At 34.9% G+C, this 25,263-nt stretch overlaps 2 protein-coding genes across 17 annotated transcripts in view; one reads left to right on the top strand and one right to left on the bottom strand.

The window, feature by feature from the left end:
- LOC111518022 (uncharacterized) overlaps positions 1-11,643 on the top strand; it is a 31,290-nt gene extending 19,647 nt beyond the window's left edge. For 2 of the 5 annotated variants that reach the window (XM_074183253.1, XM_023174368.2), the window contains exons 2-5: positions 4,950-5,205; positions 6,273-6,538; positions 7,292-7,614; positions 10,062-11,643. In XM_074183253.1, the coding sequence (XP_074039354.1) occupies positions 4,966-5,205; positions 6,273-6,538; positions 7,292-7,614; positions 10,062-10,414 (1,182 nt within the window). In that variant the 5' untranslated portion in view covers positions 4,950-4,965 and the 3' untranslated portion in view covers positions 10,415-11,643. The other 3 variants (XM_023174360.2, XM_023174352.2, XM_023174344.2) reach the window with 3 other exon arrangements.
- Positions 11,644-18,563: 6,920 nt separating this feature from the next.
- The window catches only part of LOC111517987 (ciliary microtubule associated protein 1A), a 28,698-nt gene continuing 21,998 nt past the window's right edge, over positions 18,564-25,263 (bottom strand). For 8 of the 12 annotated variants that reach the window (XM_074183254.1, XM_074183259.1, XM_074183257.1 and 5 more), the window contains 4 exons: positions 22,509-22,616; positions 21,950-22,188; positions 20,348-20,528; positions 18,564-19,038 (listed from right to left, as the gene is read on the bottom strand). In XM_074183254.1, the coding sequence (XP_074039355.1) occupies positions 20,415-20,528; positions 21,950-22,188; positions 22,509-22,616 (461 nt within the window). In that variant the 3' untranslated portion in view covers positions 18,564-19,038; positions 20,348-20,414. The remainder of the gene's footprint in view (positions 19,039-20,347; positions 20,529-21,949; positions 22,189-22,508; positions 22,617-25,263) is intronic. The other 4 variants (XM_074183260.1, XM_074183265.1, XM_074183263.1 and 1 more) reach the window with 2 other exon arrangements.

The raw sequence follows: 25,263 nt of genomic DNA, 5'->3' as shown, positions 1-25,263 counted from the left end.
CATCTTCAGTTCCGTAACCAATGAAGACCACGGCAAAACCCGCAAACCAACCAAAACAATGTGGTGAAACCTATAATGATGAACTAGAACTAGAGGGAACTTCAGAACGCAGCAAAGTGCAATAATGAACAATACCTGCATTGTTAGAAGACCCTCAAGTCTTCGAGGTAACAACTAGTTTTCTATGCTTGTGTATCTCATAATCAAGTGTTATTCTCACTTGCTCTTGGATACACTGCACTGACAAAGGAAATTGAGCCAGATACTTGTAACTGGGCTCCATAAAATCGAAAAGACAAGAAGAATAAAGAGAAGGAGAAAGAACTTTCGCCCAAGATCTTTACCTGGGTACGCTAATGAGGATTTTCCTTTCTCACCTTCTGCGTTCAAGATGACGGGACTGAAGTCGTATTTAGCTCGCACTCCAGACACAAAAGCAGGAGGCCCGATTCTCGGAGGAGCCGTAAGTTACAACTTCGCTGTTTATTTCATTCTTGTTCGGCCTCAGAGAAGTCTTTTATTATCGTTTTTGGCAGACTCGAGAGCGAAACGAATTACATTTTCATTGGCACGATTTTACATGGAAATCGGCCGGTTCGCGAGGATAATTTATTCGACAGTGGACTCGTGAAATTTGTAAGGCATTCGACATAATTCGAAATTTATTTTTGCGATGGTTGAACATAAAAAAAACAATTAATAGCCAAAGGTTATTTTGCAAGTGGAATGATATAATTTCACTCTTTTGACAATTAATATTTCTGGTCCTATAGTTTTGTATTTATTCTTCTTTGGTCCGAAGTTTCTGTGAGTAGATCCAGGGTGTGAGAAAACGTTAGCATCATACAGGGTATTTCTTTAATGTCCCCCCTTTCTATTTTTTGAACGGGTCAACCAAGAAAATTGAAATTTGGGGTAATGAAATTAATGCATGAATACTTCATTTTGAAGTGAAATTGACAGGTGAAACTTCCAATATTGCAATTGGGCGCTATCTGGGAAAAAATGTAATGAAAAGGGGGTCTTGTGACACATTTTGAAGCTCCTGACAAATACTTCACAACCCTAGAATATGAAGTCAATATCTGCATCTACTACAAAATGGCGAAACATTTAATAATTTCCTGAAGACAAACACAATAATATCGATATTTCTAGAAATATTTCTTTTTATCTGCCATATGGCAGTTCCAACAACCCGATAAGGTTTGTTAAGTTATTTTTTGTTTACAAAAACGACAAAAAATATCAGTACGACAATGAACACCATTATTCAGTTAGAATATTCTTATTTAGTTTTCGGTTTTACTAGTAGAAAGCTACCACGTCAACAAGAAAACATTGAAGCGATTTATATTTACGGTGCAACGCGTAACTTTCATGAGACCGAAAGGATTTTCAATGAATTTTTTCCGAATCGTCCTATCTGTAGAAAATATTTGAGGGAGCTTGTATCCAAATTCACAACTACCGGTAGTGTACATAACAAAAAGCCCCCAGGTCATCCGTTCTTTCCGGAAGAACAGCAAGTGCAAATAATTGGTGAGATGGTGGTAAATCCTGAACAATCTACTTATTCCGTCGTGAATGTTTGTGAGGTGTCTCCTTCTACTGTGTGGAGACTTTTGAAGAAGAATTTGTATCATCCATACAGATTTAAAATGGTACACCAATTAACTGAAGATGACCTGATAGAAGAACAGAATTCTGCGAAATCATGATGGAAACCATTGCAAGGCATCCTACCTATCTCCACAATATTTGTTTTAGTGACGAGTATGTATATTTTTTTCAAACAGCAATGTTCACAGACAAAATTGCCGTTATTGGAGTGACACCAACCCTCACGTTTTCCGGGAGACACATACCCAATATCCAGAAAAAATTAACGTTTGGGCAGGAATATTGGGAAACCATATTGTAGGACTACTATTTATCAACCAAAATTTAACAGGGGAACTGTATTTGAATATGCTGGAAACTACTGTTGACCCTCTCATCACTGAAATCGTCGAAGCGAATCCTAATGAATTCGACAAGTAATAAACTATTTGGATACTACTTTTTCCGGTCGTTGGATTGGCAGTCGAGGTCTTACAGAATGGCCAGCCCGCTCGCTAGATTTTAAACCTTTGGACTTTTTTCATAGGGCTGTTTGAAGCAAACGTTGTAGGAAACTGAACCTGCTCCAATATTGGATATACAGCAGAGAATAATAAATATTTGTTGAGATATTGACGCTACTGTGTTCGAAAATGTTCGGCGTGAAATATCGGATAGGCTGCTCATATGTTGAGAAGTTCAAGGCAACCATTTCAAGCATCTTCTAAACGAACCTCAAGCTTTTTATCTCATATTATGTAGTTAAATGTCAATGTATTCAGGCAATTATTGAAATTTCCGCCATTTCATAGTAGTTGAAGTTGGAGATACTGATATTATATTTTAGAGTTGTGAAGCATTTGTCAGGAGCTTCAAAAAGATGTGTCACAAGACCCCCCCTTTCCGTTTAAATTTTCTCCCTGATGACGCCCAGTCGCCATCTTGAAAGTTTCATCTGTCAATTTCACTTCAAACTGTAGTATTCATGCATTTATTTCATTATCCCAAATTTCAATTTTTTGAGTTGACCCGTTCAAAAAATATAAGGGGGGGGACATTAAAGAAATGCACTGTATACAGGGTGTAACATTGGTACGTTAAAATATTCAAGTAACGCATTACAGAAACAATTTTAGTAAAAAAAGTCTATATGAACTTGTGTCCGGAAATGCTCCGTTCTGGAGATACAGGGTGTTCAAATTGAATTTTTTGTTCGTTTTTTCAAAAATAACTGTTGCAAAAAATAAGATATTTGCACGAAAGTTGGTACCTGAGGTTTTTTGACGTAGAAAGTAATGATTTTGTATTAGTTTTCATGTAACATCTAGAGGGCGCTGCGTACGCTGTCATTATATAATTTAAATGGCCCTAACTTTTGATACTCCTCATCAAAAAACCTGATTTTCACACCTTTTTCAAGTGAAAAAGGCGATCTTCTTCGAAAACTACAGGTACCAGATACCAGATTATTTAGCTCCTAGGTATATAGTGCATGGATATCGTCAACAAAAACAACAAATGCTTATCGAAAAATTATTCGTTTTCGGGATAAAAATAACTGAAATTGCAAAAAACTAATGACAAAAACCAACCACGTTTTGAAAAATGTCAATAATTAATATCTCGAAAACAAATGATTTTTTCATAAAAATTTCATAGAAAAAAGTTGTTTATTTTGATGAGATCCACCACATACTTAGTTTTTGTAATTTTCTCAACAACTTCACTTAGCTAGGTAATATGCATCGATATAGATGCATACGAAAGGTACCAAAAGTTCACTGTCAATTTAAAATAAATAATAGCGCTCCCTAGATGTTACATAAAAATTAATAGAAAATAATGATTTTCCACATTGGAAAAACCTCGGGTACCAAATTTTGAGCAAATAACTTATTTTTTCTAAAAGTTATTTTGATATAATGAACAAAAAAATTCAATTTCAATACCCTGTATCTTCGAAACGAAGCATTTCGGAACTCAAGTTTATATAGAATTTCTTTTTTTAAATTGTCTCAGGAATACGTCACTTGAATATTTCAACGTACTTATGTTACACCCTGTATAGGTAAAAATCGAGTTTTTGTATAACTCTTTCCGTACCTACATCAAATGAGGAATATTAAACCTGTTGATTTTTTTTGAAATAAAAAGAATGAGGAATTGACCAAATTTTATTATAGAGCCCTTTATATATTTTCATCTTCCATTGTTCAATTTGGAAATTGAATGTAAAAATGAGTATATGATCCTTTAAATCAAATAATTTCATTAAATGGTCACATTTTGAAGTCAGAGTTATTGAAACACTCATTCTATACAGAGCGAAGGTAAATAGCCCCCCCCCCTACTCTTAACTTTTGAGCGAGACAAAACAATAAAGTCGTACAGAATTTACATAAAAATATATTATTTTCAGAACTTTTTGTAACAATAGTAACAAGAGAGCTCTACCACATTTTTTTCAATCTGATAGGTGTTCTCGTTTGATTTTTTCTCTATCCAACACTTTTTTATTTCGGAAAATCTGATTATTTTTTCCTGAGTATCTGAATTTTCGGGTCTAACGAAGCTCGATGTTTTCAAGTTTTAGGTATTAACTTATCTCTCGTCGCCGAAAATTCAGATTGAGGCATTGATTCCTAAACTCCTATAATCTCTTTCTACGACACTCGTTGGAAAGCATATAATTTTTCTGGAAACATTTTGGATATTCCAATTCTTTTTACGCAAAATGATATTTTTCTAATTTCTGACCCATATTTCCTGAACTATAGGAGGAACGCAAACATTGAAGTATTTTGTTCACTTCTTCTATAGGAAAAAATTGTTGAATGGTGTTTTTCGATATTTAGAGTTTTCAGTTGCAACATTTCTACACTTTGACGAGTTGAATAATTGGAATTGAGTGTAATAATTAGAACTCACAATTTCTTAAAAATGCCCCGAACTATTACAGTTATAAGAAATAAATTTCAATATTTTTTTGTGGTTGTCTCTGATTCGCCCAACATTTGTTAAGTAGAAAAATTAGATATTCACAGTAGTTTCGAAGTTACGGGCGAAATTAGATTTTGAAAAATCGTGGATATTTTCTACTACTATTGAGTTACAGAACCAGTTAGGTTGTTTGTGTCACCAAGAGTAATAAAAAAGTTGTTATCAAATTGTATATCACTCGAAGTATTAGAAAAAAATAATGGAAAAATGGCGAAAAAAAGCTTTTTTTATTCTTCAGAAACTAATGGGATCTGGAGGTCACGATTTCAATTTATTCTCAAGAAAATGAAAAAAGAAAATGACACGAAAACCCAATGAAAAATCTAATACATTTTTTATAATTTCAGGTGAATCTCGTACGTGATGGGTCAAGAGCCAAATGGCTCGCAAGAAAGAAATATCACCAATTCACCGACTGTGGCCAGCGCGACCACCACACCTGATCCCTATTATCAAACTTACGATGTTATGACCGGAGTGCGCATAGCTGCCACTCTGGGCAGTTTTTTTGGCCTAATGGTACTACTAGTACTTTACAAATCCAAGTCAAAGACTGAGAAGGCCATGGAAGACCCAAAGTTCACCGCTGCTGCTATAGCTGAGGTAAATAATTGACAAAATTCATTTTTCACGTTGAGAATATGTCGTTACTGAGTTCTATCAATATAATTTTCTAATGTCCACTTCCTGATTTTTTTTGTACTTCATGATTCTTTGGTGAAGGTGGTGATGAAGTAGTTTTTGCATACCTCATAGACTCTTTTAGATAAGTTGGTGGTTCCTAAGATGAAAAAGTCCTCGCATCGTCGAGAATGAACAGGTAAACTCTTTACTAAAGAGTATATTCGTAGCAGTGACACAAAATATCCCTCTTGATCTTGGTGTGACTAAATTTGAATATCGCTTCCTTTTTGAGAAGACAAAGTAGCTATGTTTGTCTGCTCATCAGTTGTATATTTTCTCCACAATACTGCGAATTCCTCCGCAGCTATGCTCCAAAATCACCCTTGATGAGAATGAAGTTCTAATTGGACTCCAAGTATATCGAAAAGCTTTTCTGTATTTTACTATTTTCTCAGTTCAGGAAGAGAACAATCCAGACGAGGGTTTGGTATATTAAAAGGTGATTTCTCTTTGATAGTATTTGCATAGTATCTTGGATTTTCGAGTCATTTTCGATACTGGCTCATTGGATTCGAGTTATCTTTGATTTTTCTCTTCAACTAGTTCTTGTCTTTCTCTTTCATGTTGTTCAGCAACTTTCTTTTGTTTTCCTCTTTAATATTATAGTCATTGATTTCTTCCCTCATCTTTTTTTGTATCGAGATGGAGTAGTAGAAAGCCAAAAACTTTCTTTCCCAAAAATTAATACTCCTAAAAATATAACCCCTTCAATTCAAATAAGGTGAAATCTATAACGTCTAGCAGGTTGCTAATATCGCACACTACCATATGATAGCCTAGACATGCGGCGAGCTCTAATATGATGATTTATCTTTGAGATGAATAGCCAAAGTTACAAATTCATCACGTCTCATATCTCACTCATGTAGATTACCACAAATTTTGATCTTGAAGCCAAATGCCATAATTGTATTTTGACATTATTTTACCAGGCTAAATCAATTCGATGTAGACTATAGAACACATCTTGTTGGACTACATTTCAGGTTGAAGCGGAAGAAAGGCAGCTGCAACTAGCTCTAGAAGTTACAGCTTACCAACAACTGAATCCTAGGAAGTCGAGGAGATCTCTAGATATTTCTAGTATGCCTGTGGGGTGGAGTAGGAACTCGATGAGGTTTTCTTCAGTTGGAGGTTATAGCAGCCTGCTGGATCCACCTACCAGGCCTCACTCCAGACTACCGAGCTTCATTGATGAAGATTCGCCTCCAGAAGAGGCAGGATCCTTATACGAAGATGTTTATTATAACAGGTGAGTACTTAATTTTCGGTTTAGACTGAAGTTCATCGTAGAATTCATATGTTTTACATTTGGGACGTTATTCCAAATTCCATGACATAACTTTCTTCAGACAGTTATAAAAAAGCTTTCCAACTGAAACTTTATCAGCCAAGTTGGCATCACCAGAACATTATAGTTACTAATTATTTAAAACTAGTCCCATCGTAAACCCTTACCTAGTCTCACCATAATTTACGAGTTTGTTATGTTTTTTGGTAGCATTATGAAAATTACGCTGAACTTACAAATTGTGTCGTTACCTTTTTTTTATCACGATTGCTCTATCTAGAGAGACAGATCTGCATGCAAGTCCTCTCAGGATCAGTTTCATTAATCTGTTCATGTTGGCATCAGAATTACACAGCCCATTCATAGCGGAATGAACTCCAACTTGCCAGTAACCGCTCTTCAGGTCTAGGTTGAAAAAATAGCATAGTTGAGCTAACCTTACGGATATCGATTAATAACTTTTATGCAGATTGTATTTTGACAGAGCCTCATCAAATCTTTTATTCACTTTGGCTTTTTCAGATTAAAGTAAAAGGAAAAGGTGAAAAATATGGACAAGTATGAGAAACTTAAACATTTTTATATTTAATATTTGTTATTGTTGGTTTTCAAATTTCATTAATAATGTTTGATGTAATGAATAAAACTATAAATGGTAAATGGAAGATTGAAATTTCTCATGCAAAAATCGCTTGTACACGTGCCTTTTTGCAGCCACCTTGAGGTGCCAAGGCGTCCTAGCAACATCACTTGCTCATCTTCAGGGAGTTCCTACTTGGAAAGAAGAGACTCGGCAGTAGCCCTAGGATTTCCTGCCTTACCTGCGCACAAATCCAAATCGTTCCGACGACAGTCGTCCCCTCTGCCAGAAACATACGATTTCTACTACCCCATAGACATAAGGGTGACACAGCCCACTCCAGGAGGCTCTCCTTGCGGTAGCGACAGGGCCCTATATGACAGGGTTGTAGATATTCCGAATTTGAAGCCGAAATTGGCCCCTTTGGCGTCTATTAGCAGCTGTAACAGTTCCTTGGGTAAGTACATGTGGAAAGGAAGGACTCTCAAATAATAATACACCCCATCCGCTTGAGGTTAGCCATGAAAACCGTCCGTCACTTTCAGAAAGTGATGAACTATCGGGAACATAGCCTGCTCTGGCTCACTTTATGGATATTTAGAAAAATTTAGTACCTTCCTAGTTCTCTGAGCTCTGGTAACCACTTCTACAAAACTTCACTATCCTCAATGGAATGTATAAATTGTTTTAGTGTTTTGAAGCTTCTAACCCATTCCCCTGCAACAGACCGTAAACGTAACGCATATCAGCCATTTCCTCATTTGTGTATGCCATTTTAATAACAAGTGAATTATTAAAGTAACAAATTAAAATCAGAACAACAACATACAATTAGTATTAATTCAATTTCGAAAATTCACAAACTGACAGCGTCATACCAATTTAATTGTCACTATCGCTAATAGCGACCTACTAGATAGATTAGTTTCGTATTTTCGCATTTATGACGATGTATCTCTGTAGTTGTTCCTAAAATAATTTTTTGCTGCGAACTGGTTTATTTTGGGCAAAAAAACCAGAAGACATTTTTTATTTAGAATGAAACAGGCTATCGGAAATAAATTTTTAAATGGTAAACAAATAATAAGACAAAAAGTTACATTGGAAATAAATTTTAGGAGTTGCGTTTTCCACCCCTTACAACCATGAGGTAAACCAAATAAATAAATTTCTGGCTAAGTGTCTTTTCGATAGTTCTAAACGTCAGGTTGATTTCAATATTTTAACTTTTTTAGTGCTTGTGAAAAAAATTGTTAAACAAATTTCATGTACCCCCTTTAAGGGGCTGTATCTTAACAAGGGATGCTCCAATGAAATTTCTTTATATGAAAGATCCTACCTTTTTTCGATCAGGAATCACCTCCTTAAATGTTTTACACTTATTTAGTTACACCCTGTATACGGTTATTTCAAAAGTTTTTATAAATTTACTTTGAACTGTAATATCCTGATGAATAGTTGTTCTATTTGATAAAAATAGGCGCTATTTCATTCAGTGCACTTTTGCCAACGTAATGAAACTCGAATAATTTCGTCAGCATTAAAATTGGGTGTTGGAAGTTCTGATTGGCAAAGGTTCTACTACTGAGAAACTTATTGAAGTGCTTGAATAGATGGTAGTGAGGTCTGGTGAGTATGATGGGTGAGGCAGAACTTCAATTTTCGGATGGTGATTTGTGAAACGTGCAGACAAGCGTAGTCGTGGAGCAGGATTGGACCTCTTCTGTTGACCAGTGCCGGCTGCTGCTGACGCAATTTTCGGTACATTTTATCGATTTCCTCCCAAGAGGACTCTGCTGTGGTGTTGGTTTAGCTTGGTTGCAGAAAGTTATAGTGAATCACACCAGTCACGACAACCATATAGTAACCATGGTTTTTTTTGGTGGGTTTCCGCTTTGGAAAGTGCCTGAATGGCTCATTGGGGTCAAACAGCTGTGCTAAATATCTCCTGTTAGCGTAGAGGATCCACTTTTCATCACATCTGACGATTTGATTACAAAAAGGATCGTTTAGGTTGCGCAAAAGCAAAGAGGAATAGAACTCGGAACATGACAATTTCTGTTGATCGTTCAAATTGTGGAGCACCCACTTTTCAACTATTTTGACTTTCCTTATACGTTTTAAACCATCAAAAACCGCATGGGAGCTGACGCTCAGTTTTTCCAGGCCGGTCTCTACCAGGGCCCTCGAATCCTCGTTCTTGACAAGTTAACAACTTGGGGGCACATCTTCGAGTCTGAAATCTAAAGAACGAAATTTCACAAACCAATGTCGAATCACAGTAGAATAATACCACCAGAAGGCTGCCTTACCACGTGATCCTCCTGAGTTGCCGGAAGCCTTCAACCGCTCTTAGGATGAGATTCTCATCCAAGGCGTTCAGTGCTGTAGTATCGAATGATTCAATCCGATTCGGTCATCGATCGGAAATTGATATCGTGTTTAGTTCATTCGATGTTGTTATCATTGTTTTCAGTTTTTGTAGTAGGTACGGAAAATGTAACTTGCCACAAAATCTTCTATAATATTCTCAAATTTCTTTTTTATATGATCGCATGTCTATGGTAAAAAAGCGAAATTGGCTTCGCTTCGAGGTCACCGGGAACTTTGTGAATTTATGAATGAAAGTAGTGGGAGTGGACTTACTGGTTGATTTTTACTGTATATATATATATATATATATATATATATATATATATATATATATATATATATATATATATATATATATATATATATATATATATATATATATATATATATATATATATATCACAACACATTAGAATAAATATTTATTGAGATATGAAGCTAAAGAAACGCATGACATTGAAGCGGACAAAACTTTTGAGACAGCCGAAATTTTTCAAAATCTTGTAGAACCATCCAAGTTTTTTGTTCTAGGTAATGACTACCCCGAATCCGAAGCACAGTCTGGAGCAAGCGACTCAGTGTTTCAAGAAGAAGAGGAGGCCACAGAAAACGAAATCGACGAGTTTAGTACAGACAGTGATGTTAACAGCGAAGAAGGCGCTTGCTATAGAGGCAGGCGGCATAGACTGAGTATTTCCATGGATTCCGCCACTCCGACCAGTGAAAGACCTCCATATAACCTTCCTGATTTGAGAAGATCGTCCAGGTCTTCCCTGACCATAGTAGGAAATGAAGATAGAGAACTTTCTCAACTGTCATTGCCTGACAGTATTCGTGTAGAGTTAGGGGAAAGGAAAGCTTGGCCTCAGGAAACGCTGTTCTGAAAGTTTTGTGAGAGTGGCCGTTCTGAATCAAGAAAATGTTTCTATTGAGAAAACGAAACATATCACTAGACAATGGAGCCAATTCGTGTAATTTTTACTTTCAGTTAGACTGGGGTACTTTCTCATTACTCAATATTTTATATTTTGATTGGTTACATTAATGATTTGAATTGGACTTCTTCTCAGTTATCTCAAATGAAATTTTTTCGAGTGGTCTAACTTAACTTTTTGGATGAATTGGAATACTGAGTATATTTGCCAATTTATCAGATGGTGTATTGTTTTTTGGCTGTTTTAGAGTTGTATTGAACATTTTATAAACCCAAATAATTTGAAAAACTTGTCATTACACCGGCGTAAGATTGGGAAATGTCTTATGATTCTGAGTGTATTTGTGTAAAAATGTAAATTTTTATGTTGTTACTTCAAAAGATTAAAAATGTTATTCGTCAGTTGAAGTAGCTACTACATTTGTTGAGTGTCATGGTCATAGTTCAAGACGAGATTCCACATGCATTGTTCATTCAGAATGTCACTGACTGTTTATTGTGGTTCTGGAAATCAAAAATATTTTCAACAGAAAAGTTCCAGTATAAAATTCTGCTGTTAGTAACAATGTGATATTGAAAACAAATTATATCAGATTGATGTGAAACTATTCAATGCTGTTGCTTCTGTTCTGACAATGGAATTAAATATCAAACTCAAAAATTCTCACAAATCAAAATACTGGGATTATTGATATTTTTATGGACATACTCAATGTTACTTCATTGTAAAATTTTCATACAATAATTTACAAAACCGCTACACAATTTCCATTAGAGAATAGTATACTATGTTGGAATATGTTATTTTACAACTATTCACTCAACTGTTCAGAATTAGAAGCAACTTCCATCATCACAGATTATTTTATATTTTAAAATTTTCAGTAATACTGTTTTTGAGACATCCCAGATTGGAAATATATAGATAATTATACTTCAATTTGATGTCACAAGATTAAGTGGCCACTAAAAATATAGTCATTATCAGGAAATGCATCAAAAATTGGGAAAAAAACAGAAAAGAGTCTTTTCCGGTATTTATGACTCCGTCACAGTTCAGCGAGTTCAAGAATCGATATAGAATGTTTTATTTATGAAATATTTCAATGGAGAAGGGTGTCAAAGTAATATATCCTTTTTAAAACAATTCAATTTCTCTTTGAATTGCAAGAAACCCTCATATTACATTTCAAAATTCAGATTTAAAAAGAAACTCATTCATACAGTTCATTGTATGATTTTCACTATAAAGGGTTTTACAATAAACTGTATTAATGAGTTTTAATATAGATTTCCGTCAAGTATCGGCCAGTTCATTTCAATCAGGTTTTTTCAATAGCTTATTTACTATACTTATCTCCGAACTTTATCTTACATTCTGAAGTCTTCCTACAGTGATTCTATGACATTCGTCAACAATTCTTTGGAGCAAATCTGTTTGTCATCACTTTTAAGGTATTCACACAAAGGGAAATCTAGGAGTGTAAAATCTGGTGACCGTGGAGCTTATTTTGTTCTGCTTTTTCCACGGACACTGTGCCACGGTCTGAGAAACACTCAAGAAACGATAACACAGTTCAATTGCAATTAGTTAAAAAAAAGAAAATATGAAAACAAATATTTACATTGCCATTTCATGAAAATGTGTTTTGCACTACATCCAAGATTACAAATTTCTACAAAAAATTGCAGAATACAGAATTTTTGCTTCCTAAAATCAGATATTTGTTAAAAATAAAACTTTAGAGATTACCTTGACTATTATAACCTTTAGATTGACATGTGGAAGTTAGGAAATGAATGTCCCAAAAATTGATGTCGATGCCCTTCATTTTTTTTAATATACTTTTTTTCATGAATTATTTTAGTGAGATTCATTGAAAACTCAAAGTTCTTTCACTTTACAAAAATTGCTCCAATTTGAGTAGTTTCTCTATAGCAACAGCAACAGCGGTCGCGTAAAGTAAATAATTTTTTTCCTTAAATTTGGCCTTTTCTTGGTGCTACAATTTGGTGGCATCTAAGGAGAAATTATTTTCGTGAATGCATGTAGAGTAGGTTACAAATAAAATATTACAAAAAATGTTCAACGTAGAATATTGAATTGCGCACTGACAGTCTGGCAATAGGTCTGAGATTCTTTCAAAATTTCTAAATTGATAATTCGGTGGATATACTTTGTTTCTCACGTAGGCCCATGAGAAAATCGAATTGCATTTGACTTGTCAGGTCATTTAGTTGCTCACCATCCCCTAAAAAAATAAACGAGTACTTGAAGAAGAAACCACTTCTCGAAATGTTCGCTGCTTTCCATACGAATATAAATCGGAAAGTGCAAAAATAGTTTTCTCTTGAGAAATTCACCAACTCGAAAAAACAAAATTCTTCTTCGCATTACCCATCTTATTTGAGGTTTTTGAGAGTGACAATCTATCATTAAATTAGGGCCGTAGTCATTAATGACTACAGCTAGTCATTAAAGCTGTATAAAAATTTATAAGTGTTCTAACGTAGTTATTGTGATTGTTGCATACCAATTGCATCAGTAAACAAAATGCTATTTTCAAATCATCCTCCAAAGGAGATACCTTCTAGAGTGTGGGAGTCTGAAACGTGTTCGTATACTGGGAATGATTTACATCAAAATTAGATGCATTTCTTGGTATCGATCAAAATGTTATATTTTTTGGCAAATTGCAGATATCTGTATATATTCTTCTGAATGTATTATCAAAAATATAATCAAATTAATATTTTTGACGAAAAACTAAATTTGAATTCTAATTGAAAACTCAATCTCAGAATGAATGAAATCAAATAATTTCACAATCAGATAATCAGGGATAAACTGCTTGCCAATCCCAACAGGTCTAGATCCTTCTGGTGAGTAGCTGAAGCTGTTATTCAAAAAATTTGGGAATTCAATATCCAAGACTGTTTTAATTCGACTATATGAATGTTTGGAAAAAATGTCTTCATTCTGTTGTGTTAACAATGGAAAATATCCACCTAATAACTACTTCAATTGACTGAACTATTTTATTTTGAAAGTGACCTATTTTAAATTAGTGTATGGAAAATTGATTCCAAAAAATAAGTGAAAATATCAAAAACTGACAAGTTCTCTGAACACTATTTAAAATCATATTATATCTTCCTAGTTTTGTTGTGCCAATATCTATCTCAGTATTTAAAGAAATATATTCAGAGGATCAAGTTGAGAAAATTTTTCATGAACAAAAAATACTGATATCTCTTTTGTGGAGGAGCAAATTTTTATACAATTAGTGATTTCCTTACCTTGAAAATTATAGGTACCACCGTGTGAATCACAAAAATGAAATAATCGGATAGAAACAGGGTGTTTGGAATATTCAGCTCATTTCGAATATGGAACACTAATTTAGAATAAGAATGATTCAATTTTTCTTTAATCAAATTCGGAACGAATACTCACAATAGAATAAAATATTCATAACCGCAAATGCTCTTTGAAAATATGCAAGAACATTTATTTTGTATAGAATATTTACAACTGTCTCGATAATTGTGAAGAATCGTTCAAAAAACATGAAACAAACTTCCAGTGAGTGTCATATTTTGGACTGCTTTCATATTGGACTATGTCGTTTCACCTGAAACTTTCGTGATCTACCTGAAAACTGCGCAAATCAAATGTTTTAGATTACTGGCATATTTTTTTATCCTCCTATAGTTTGATAAGCTCTTGTGATGAATGGGTATATAACTTCAATGATGGCTTTGAACATCAACACATGATAAAAATCAAATTTGACTACTGTATAATTTCAGGTCTCTCACCTCAAGGCATTTTCATTTCCTATATATGAATGTTGATTGACGATCTGAAGTTTCATATTCATACGTGAGTTGTTTCAATTTTCGAAAGTTTAAGTGAATACTCATCGAGGAAAAATATATTCATTTCATAAAGAAAATGAAAAATTATTATATGTTAATATGTAGCAAAGGCATGTGGATGTTTCTTGTACAAAAAAACTGTATAGAGAGTATGTTGATCAATGATTTCAAAGTGTGAAAATGCAATTTTCAATAAATGTTTTAACTGTTATATTTTATTCCTTCTAAAAACTTTTTCACGTGTTTATTATTTTGACATTGTTATTGACATTTTGTTCATCATGAAATGTATTGTTACGCTTTTACCCGTGGCTTGATCAATAATTGACTACACTGAATAATCAAACTTAACTTCATTTCACTTTAGTTACAACATCACTTCCACTAAAACTTCAACTATTATTTGAATGTCTGCCGCCTTACTAGATCACTTCGCGTACCGCACGGTAACGTTCACTTCACTGTGTACTTGAGTGTCACGATATGCCCGCCGCTAGCATTTAAATATCGTAATTGAACATCGTACAATTTTCGCCGAGGTTCTTAAGGCCGCCATACACTGCAATGTTGCCCGACAATTTTAACCGTTGCGAGTAAACAAAGCGTACCAGGAATTACGGACGAAAGTACAGCAGGTAGACCCGGATGCGATGAAGGAGACTGTTGAAAAGAAAATAGATTTCATGAAAGGATCAGTAAGAAAAGAAAGGAAGAAAGTAATAGATAGCAAAAAATCCGGCGTAGGAAGTGACGCAGTATATCAGCCACATTTGTGGTATTTCACTTATTTCCAGTTTTTAGAGGACCAAGAAGTTCCGCGTCAGAGCAAATCCAATATTGAGAGTGATCAGGAACTAGCAGAACAGGAACATTTACAACAGGTGATAATAAAAATATATGGGGTATTTTCTATGTAAGAAATTGTGGAAAGAAACCAAATATTTATTTGTTAATTGTAATACCAACAAATTGAACAGTTATTTGGGCTTTCACAGTTTGAACATGTTGGAGATAAAAAAAATATGTTAATATTTATGTTATAAAATTACACTCAGGAGGAGTTAACTGTGTTAACTTCTTTTTTCAGATTTTCAACACGAACTCGGTGAAATTGTTGCACATTTGAAATGGTTAAACTGAAAATAAGGTGATTTCAAAGAAGTATAATAACAAAATTGTTTTTATAAACAAAGAGCAAAGCTAAACAATGTGGTAACGTTGAAACTAAGAAAGTTTGAAGGTGCTTGACAAGGTTTCTGTATAAGAAGAAATATTCATGTATTCCATTGTCTTAAACGGAAAGGCATGAATTCTATGCTAGAACAGATAAAATTAAATTACTGTGAAATTATGAAGTGCTGAAAATGAAAACTGCTGAAACAGAAACAGAAACAACAATATTAGCTGAAAAATTCATATCCGACATTATCTTTGAAGCCCAGCTTGGTAATATAACGCGACAGTCAAAACTAAAAATTAACAACAGTTTTTATGCACTAATTACCAGCCTGATATGCAAGAGTCAGCAAGTCGCTACTACGCCACATTCTCGACATTCAATGACGTTACTTTTGAATAGTTGCTATTTAGTTATTATAAGATAGATATTGCATTTAGCGTGTTAACATTGTTACAAAATATGTCCTGTTGTGGCAATAAGTCTCATTTACCTTCAGAAATTCTTTCCTAAGGATACTGTATAACGCACCTATGAGTTTCAGGAATAATCCTACCTAACGCCTACCTAGCGCTGATATTACAGTTGTATACTTTAAGTCTTCATAAGTTCTTCCTGTGGCCAAGAACCTTAATGTAGCAACTACGTTCATGACAAGACACAGCTTCTCGTAGGTGGTTATCTCGTTTCTTAATTAGTGGAGATACAATTTGTAACAATTCCAAATAGGTGTCTTCATACATACGTACGTAATTAAACCAATCGTCTTTTTGTAACTTCAATTCAGTTAACAAATTAATATGTGAAAATTTCTGTCTTTTCAGCAGCCAGTCTTTGGACCACCTGCGACGTTTTTTACTATTTTGCCTTTTTATCACTAATGCCGCTGCCACTGCCAGTTTATGTGCTCGTTTCATCGTGTCGCTGTCCAAAGTACCTGCGAACTGGCTTTGCGACCTGACAATGTATGAACGCTTCGTCCCTACAATTTTGCATGCACAATTTTACTCGCCATGGTTAAAACTGTCGGGCAGCATTGCAGTGTATGGCGGCCTTTACTGCTTCTCGAGCAACAGGGAACATTCGGCATTCCCGCGCTCTTAGCTACGTCACGTTTGGTTTAAGGTTACCAGTGGTGGCCGGCGTTACTTTCTTTCGGGCATGATCTACAACAATATTGTCAATCAAACAAAAATTAAATATGATGGCTTGTCATTAATGACTAGATTTTCATCTGCCGATGAAACTTTGAACAAAATATCTTTTTCATAGTCTCAATTTCGATTGCTTCACGAATTATCCTGGCCTGAAGAATTTTCTCCGTAGCAACCGTCTTGGTGTTTTAGAAACTTATTGTGTGGCCTATTTCCTGGTGGTGTTTGGGAAGAGATGATGCTGGGTCAGATTTGCAAACAGCTAGTTCATATTTATAGGCTCTGTTGGAAATTCTTCTATTGGTCTGGCAGATGTATGTTCTGGGACCGTTCTTATATTCCCTGTGCTTCTTTGGGTGTTCTTAAAAAATTGGATAATTAGTTGTTAGCTGTAAATACTGTCTTTACGTTATGTTTTTTCAGAATTCGGCTCACTTTGTCAGCAACTCCATGGATGTAGGGAAGAAAAGATTTTGTCTGGTTAGTCTATTCCGCGGGTAACTCGTGGGGTGGGGTTTGTGTTTGCTGTCGTTGGCTGGGTCTTTGTATTTGGGAGACGGGATAGTCGTTTTGGTGAAGGGCGGCTTTGAATTCGTATAGTTTCCTGGATCTGTTGTGGTTGTCAGTGAGTCTTATAGAACGATGTATGAGAGAATTCGAAACGAAATTCAGCTGGGCAGGATGATGATGGGTAGGTTTTCGATAGACTGTGTATGAGAAGGAGTTGTTGGAATTTGTGATGAGAACGTCCAGGAATGGACGTTCGAACGAATGAACTTTAGGTCGGGGTGTGAGGAGTTGATATGGTTCAGAAATGCATCAAGATCTTCGGATCCATGGGGCCATATAACGAAGACGTCGTCCACGTAACGGAGCCAACACGTGGGTTTGAGATGAGACGTGTCAATGGCTCTGGTTTCAAAGTCCTTCATATAGAGGTTTGCAAGGACTGAAGAGAGAGGAGAACCCATTGTGGCGCCTTTCACTTTTTGGTAGAATTTGTCCTGGAAACAGAAATATGTGCTGGACATGCAGTGGCTGATGAGGTTGACCGTGTCTTGTGTAATTTGATGTTCCGTTTTGAGAAGGGAGGTGCGAAGAGGTTAGCAGATAACGATCACAGAGTGGAACACCATCGAGACAACTCTACGAAAGAGTTGAGGCACCGCTGTTTCGCCTCATCAAGATCACAACAGTGGTGCTAGACCAAAGCACAAATGCCTTTCTGGGCTCAACTGTTCTCAAAGAAAGAGCCTGAGGAAGTGAAGACAATGATGACATGACCCTTCCAGTGAAAGCTGCTATTAAAGACAGGTTGAATTTGGTTACTGGCCGATGTCGACGCTTGGCTTTGAACATGGAGAGTCTTGTTTATCTGTGATATTCGTAAACTGATTCTTCTGTTGATGCCAAAGATGGTGTTTTCGCGAGGAGAGACTTAATCGCCTTCATTTTCTCAGGTTTGGGATAGATGAGTCCAGCAGTTCATTCGTAGTTTTGCCTAGCAATACTAATGAGAAACAGCGCTTTTGTGGGCTCTGGTTCATACTTCAGCTGTAGGCAATGCAACGGAGGTTCAGAGACAGACAGCTCATTATATTTTATGTGAACGAAAGGTACTAAATCATTGGAGGCAAGAAATTCATGGAATCATGTGCAACGAAAGACCTCCAGAAATTAGTACAGAAACCAAAGAGTTGTTGAAATGGACCAAGTATTGGAAATTAGCCATTTTTACTTTGAGTTCTTGGGACTCTTCATTAATATCATCTGAAGCCAATCTCTATCTTATGGCATTGAATAAGTTTTGAACTGGCCGAGATTCTGTACAAAATTTTGTACCTGATATTTTAAAAATAATTTAATATACGAATAAAATACCTGCAAATATAAAAAGTTTATTTGAAAAACATGATATAAAAATGTTAATATCCAACAAACAAAAGTGATTTCAATTATAAAAACCGCGTTTTGAGATTAATACAAGCTATTCGTATGGCATAATTGGCAACGCAATTCTTAAGGAAAAAACCTTTAGTTTTTTGTCTGGAGTTTAAATGTCAGTAGTATCTAGAATAAATAATGCATGAATTATACAAATATCTGTGGGGACGACATGATTTGGAAAACTATCTTTCATTGTCAGTTTTGATTATGGCGTGGTTAATCTCATCTATGGAAAAAGTTGACCGGTAAAAGACAATTTTGTTGAAATGATGGAAGTTCTGCATTCCACACATGGATGGCAGACAGGAATGCAGTCGAGTTCGTCATCGTTTTCCTTGTTTCTTCCTAATAATGGTCAGAAAAAGGAGAGTGTCTAATTCCAAAGCTGTGGGCTGGAGAAATATCAATTTCAACCTGAAAAAAAAAACAATATTGATGCATCAAATGAAAATATGTGTGACTCAAAACTATCACTACTATTTGGATTGATTGATGATTCATTTTTTTTTTTAATATTGAAGTCAAAACCCTTTGGAAAATGGGATAAAATTGTATATCTGAATTATATATCTGTAATGATAAATGAATATTCAATAACGATAACTATGGCACCAAAGTTGAATTTATATTTGATGGATATAATAATTATGGAAATATTCAAGTAACAGTAAATCTTTTTTTTCTCAATAATGGGAAGAACTTGAAATGATTGTGTTTGGATTCATCTAACTTCTAGGTTTCAACAAAAAGGTGATTTATTGCTAGGGCTTTACATGGACTGACTTGAGACTGATTCGTTAGACAGGCAGACAAAAATCAAGTTACTTAGGTGCCAGGTCACAAGGGAATTGAAGAAAATGAAGAAGTTGATGATCTCGCAGAGAAGAAAACCAAACCTTCTTCTCTAAAATGGAACCTATCTCTGGACTATCGAAAGGCCACTTGAGAATATATTTCAAACAATGTAGACTTCATCAACAAAGATATCACAGAATGTCATGATAATGACAAGCGAAAATGGTGATTAGCTTATACCAAAAAAATACTGAATAGCTCCTAGGTTTGGATAAATGATGAGATGGGTAACAGGACTTTTTCTAGACACTGCCCTTCGGGCAGTTCCTTTGAAAGACTCAAGTACATTAAGAAACACCACTCATTTTCTCTGATATCAATGAGTTCTTTCCAAAAAGTCAAGTATTCTGGAGATTAAATTACAGTTTACAATATCCTATCGGATTTTCTTGAAGAATATGTTCTTACTTTCTTGGCAATCTGTCAGTGCTATGAGGTATGTATGGAATTTGGTATAACCCAATAACCTGTTGAGAACTTTATTAACGAAAATTAATGAATGTCTTGATGATATGATGAAATGGCATAATAAGAATGTTTTGTGAAAGAAGAAGAAGGTTTTTTCTTGAGGTTCAAACATTTGTTTCATACTCGTGACTGTATCTATTTTGAAGACAAAAATGTCGCTTTTCAACAGGTTGGAAGTTTCTGGTGAAGTTATTCATTTGCAGTTTTGATTTGAGTTAGTAGGGAATTAGGTATCTCAGTTTCTTACATCTGAAACATGATTAATTATTTATTATTTCGTTTCTTCGAACATCAATTCTATGAAGAGGAGGACAAAAAGTATATCTATTTCACTACTCTATAAGTGCCACTAATATCTACCAGTGAAGATGCTTTCAAAGATCTAAAAACATACAAATACCTGCATATTTTCCATCGACAAAAAAATGTTAGTTTCATATTTGAGTTAGAAGTAGGTTAGGTAGTCCTTAAAATAAAAGAGACGTTTTTTCTCTCCGAAGGCACGAATTCTGCGTGCCTAGATACGGGGAATGCCTTATGCCGAAAGAATGACTTGGAGCGTGTCTCAGATGACAGTTTACCTGGATAAAAATAGTCATTAATAGTTACAAATGTATACAGATAATGTTTACAGATAAATTCAAACACACGTTACTACAACTTCACCTTGATATCAAATGGTCTATCTAATTATATATACATTTCGAAGGTAGATTATCCATCTAAAAATAGAATGGTCGATATGATCTGAACTTTCATTTCGAGTATATAAATCTTATGACTTTGTACCTGCATGGAAGATATATCTGTTCGATTTGTAATGTTTGTGGATGGCGTTTCACAAATTCACGTTGATTCTGTTAGATCATCATGAATCTGAATCATCATGAATCTATCCACAGAAACACATGTTTGTGGCTTCTTGTACCTTTTACGTAGAACGCCCTCTATAAAACACTCCCTCACTTGTAGATTGAGCTCCGCCAATATGAATAAATATCATAGTGTTGTAAATCATGCCCTGAAGAAAATAACGCCGGCCGTCACTGGTAGCCATGAACCGATTGTGACGTGGCTAAGAGCACGCTCAGTTCGACTGACATTTCGTGGATATTCTACCGACTTCGATGGATTTCCGAGGAATTTTCCTGCGCCTTCGATTGCCAAATATAAGCGTCATTCACTCGCCCATCGGACAGTCAAGTGGAAGTGGCAGTGCGGTACGCGAAGCGATTCAGTACCGCGATAGACATTCGAATAATAACTGAAGTTTCATGAAGTGTTTGTTGTATTTAAAGTGGAATAAAATTGAGTTTCATTATTGTTCAGTTTAGTTAATTATTGGTAAACTCTCGGGAAAAAACGTAACGATAGATTAACTTTGTTTAATCACTTGGTTATATGACAGACGTAATAGAAGCTTTCTAGTTTTTGGAGTGTTTGTAGAATGTGATTACAGAGAGCTACATATGATTCTTATATATAGACCATTGACATATTAGGAGAGTTGAAGAGGTGATATTCTGTGGATAAACTCTTCAGAATGGATTGGATTGAGGATAGCCATAAGACTGATCCAGCATAAAGAACTGACAATGGAATTCATAGGAATAAGTTACGTCCTTGAAGATTTTGATTTGTAAAGAAGTCGTGATCGGACTACGACCAGACAACTTTGTGTACATGTGGGTAGGAGGAAAGTTACTAGAAAAAGTGCACTGTATAGTTCGTGAATGTGAAGTATCAAGTTTATGCAGGAAACATGACCTATCGGAGGAAGAAAACGATAGCGAATATTTGGAAATGAACAACTTTTTTGGCTACAATGGCACAATAGTATCAGTTAATGCCGCTTTAAAATGAAATTGTAACAATTGTGGTATGGAAAAAAATATCTAATTCATGATGCATTGCATCCGAATTCGAAAAATTTGATATTCAATATTGAAGTATAGTTCAGTTCAAATTGTAAATTACAGTTCGGACATTTAGTATTCCTCACCTTCTCTGGCGAGTACACCCCTGGTCCTGGAATATTGTCATTACTTGGAATATTCACTCTTCCACTGATAGTATAAGCAGGAGAATGAGTTTTATAATTTTCAGGATTCACTAAGTTGTATTGTCCTGGAGCAGGATTCTTCACACGTTCGTCAACTGGTTCCTTTGTCCTTCCCGAGATCGTATAGGCAGGGCCGGACTTTTCGCCAACGGCCGATGGAATGTTGTATACATTGGGGGCTGAAATGAATCAATTAGGAACAATAAAAAAATGAAAGCATGAAATCTTCCTGAACCAAAATTCAAAAAGAGTTGTGACTGACACAACCTCTGGTGAGATTTTCAAAAATATTTGTAAAATCTCAACTGTGAGTTTCAAAATAATTTAAATATTGCACGAAGCATTTTTTGTAAAAAATTGATTTGTATTTTGGTAAAGGGTGGTTCGAATTTCATTTTGAAGCGAATATGAAATCATCATAGATTTGAATGTAAAAAGAATGAATGATGTTAAGAAGGCATTGAGAATATTCGTTAGTTTAACAAGTATGAAAACCAACCGGGTGTTTCCAAAGGTTTTTCCACTTGGACCTTGGCTCCAAAGCTGAATTTTGGTGAGTTTTCGTGTAAAACCTTATCGGCTGTTGGAACATTGTAAACGTTGGGTGCTGTACATGTGTAAAAAGGGTGTGTAAATCGTGGTAAATGGGTGATGATGTGAAATTATTAAAATACAAGTCATGTACCAAAAACAGATGAAATATGAATAATGCCCTCTAGGGACCGAGACTCTTACATAACAACTATGCAATCACTAAGATAAAATTATTGCTTCACATTATCTAGGTTCTTATTCTTCAGTGGCTAAAGTGACTAAGGTGTGTCCTGTACACAAATCAGATGCCAAGAATCTGATTGATAATTATAGGCCAATATCTCTCTTGAATATTGAAGCCAAATTATTCGAGATAATTTTGTACAACCGCATCTACTTGTCAACGAGACATATAATTTCTGTTTATCAACATGGATTCATGAATTTTCGTTCGACAATTAGTAATCTATCGATATTCAGTCAATTTCTGTGCGAATCACTAGATAATAGGGGTCAGGTGAATGTGGTGTATACATATTTTTCGAAAGCTTTCGACAGAATAAATCGAACACTTCTATTACACAAGCTCTCGAACGTAGGTTTTCCCAAAATGTATATAGCACTTTTGGAATTATATTTAGTCAAACCGTAAACAGTTTGTTCAATACAATGGTTACAAATCGGAAGCGTATACGGCAACCAACGGTGTACCACAGGGATCTAATTTAGGCCCACTGTTGTTTTTGCTGTACATAAATGACCTGTGCACATCTCTCGAATGCAAGAGGCGTATGTTCGCCGATGATTTAAAATTATATGCGTCCGTCACTTCTTTAAATGATTGCAGTTATTTGCAGATCCAGTTGGATATTTTTCATAGGTGGTGTATCAAAACTAAACTCCCAGTGAATATATCCAAATGTAAAGCAATGACATTTACTAGGAAAAGTAATAGTCTTCACTATGCATACTCAATAGTTAATGAAGAACTGTAGCGTACTGACGAGATAAAAGATCTGGGAATTTATTTTGATGCGCAGCTCACCTTTAACATACACGTTAGTCGTACAGTAAATGCAGCATATCGTGCGTACGGCTTTATTGTAAGAAATTGTAGAAATTTCACAAATTTGTCTGCTCTAACAAAAATGTATTTCTGTTTTGTCCGATCAAAACTAGAATATGGATCTCTTATATGGAACCCCATATATGGACAATATATTTCTATCATGGAGAAGGCACAAAAAAAAAATTCTGAAATTTTTGGAGTATACCCACCTAGAGGCCAAAACTATGTTTCTTTATTACAAAGATTTGACTTTATATCCTTAGAAAAACGCAAGGCGCATGTTTCCTTAATATTTCTGTACAATCTTTTGAACAATAAAATTGATTCCTGTGAATTATTATCTTACATCAACATATTTGTACCCCGGCAAACATCTCGAAAAAGCTGCACTTTTATGTGTAAACGGGCGCAAACTAACCTTATGCTTAAGGCACCAATCTATGTAATGTGCACGAACTATAACAAAATTTGTGAATATTGTGATATTTTTTCCTGTTCTTTAATCGAATTAAAAAATAAGTCTAGAGCGTATATCGTATGATAACGCTGAGATCTCTATGTATTAGTGCTAGGAGTATACTTAATATATATTGTCATCTTAAATTGCTCTGTGAATGGTTGTTACTGTTGGGCAATAAATGCTTTATTATTATTATTATTATTATTATTCCTCAGCAACTGATGCATGATGAAAGAAATATCTGTGTTTTGAAATAATATTATTCGAGAATATGCATTTCTATAAAAAAATTGTCATTTTGATTTCAGCAGACTTGTGGCTTTTGTGTGTCCGAGTTTTGATATTTTTCGATTCCTCAAACTATTAATGGTCATTATTAACCTAGACTTGTCAGCTATTTTTCCAACATCATTTTAACCACAACAAATGTGAAAATATAAAGTTCCGTATGAAATAAAATTATATGAATAAAAAAATTGAATTGAATCATCTGTTCAGAAACTCTTTCATAAATCTGGGAAGAGTAATTGTATTTACAATTCTGTCACAACTATTTCTTTTTTAGACTCCAGTCCCTTTTGAAAATGTAAAAAGATATTAATCGCAACCCTCTATTTCCCTATACATTACGTATCTTCACAAAGACCTGGTTGATCACGTCGTTGTTCAACAACGCAGCCTCTTTGAACTCTCTTGAACCAGTGGATGATTGCCTCTTCAGACCACTTGATGTTATGTCGGTTAATCCAAATATGCTCACAAATATAATATCAAATGGTCCAAAGCTGAAATCATTCTAGAGAGGAGAAATGGGAGAGTGGAAAGGAGTGACAAAAATTAGCTAATACCCGAAGATGATTGTGGACACTAACAATCGGTTATTTTTTTGTTCTCGATATTTTTTTTTCCTTTCATTTCAGATTATTATTTTTTATTGCTTGTACATAATTGCCATTTCACTTTTTATTCACCTCATTCATTATTTCGTTTTAATTTCAGGTCGTAATAGTTTGTTCTCTATTTAGACAACGGAGGTTTGAATTTCTGTATCGTTCAACCCTATTCTTTAGTTAAACCATTTTTTGCAATAATCCTCCATTTACACTTGAAGTTGTTGAGTTGTAGGCTTGCGCTATATAATTATGACATAGATTTCATTTAACAGATAATCAAATAATGAGAATCCAATGA

Source organism: Leptinotarsa decemlineata, unplaced genomic scaffold, assembly GCF_025532065.1.
Source record: "Leptinotarsa decemlineata unplaced genomic scaffold, Ldec_3_MD MMD2_tig00026336_RagTag_RagTag, whole genome shotgun sequence".
Lineage (NCBI taxonomy): Eukaryota > Metazoa > Arthropoda > Insecta > Coleoptera > Chrysomelidae > Leptinotarsa > Leptinotarsa decemlineata.
Note: the sequence above shows the minus strand (reverse complement) of the source record. Positions and strands in the feature narration are given on the sequence as shown.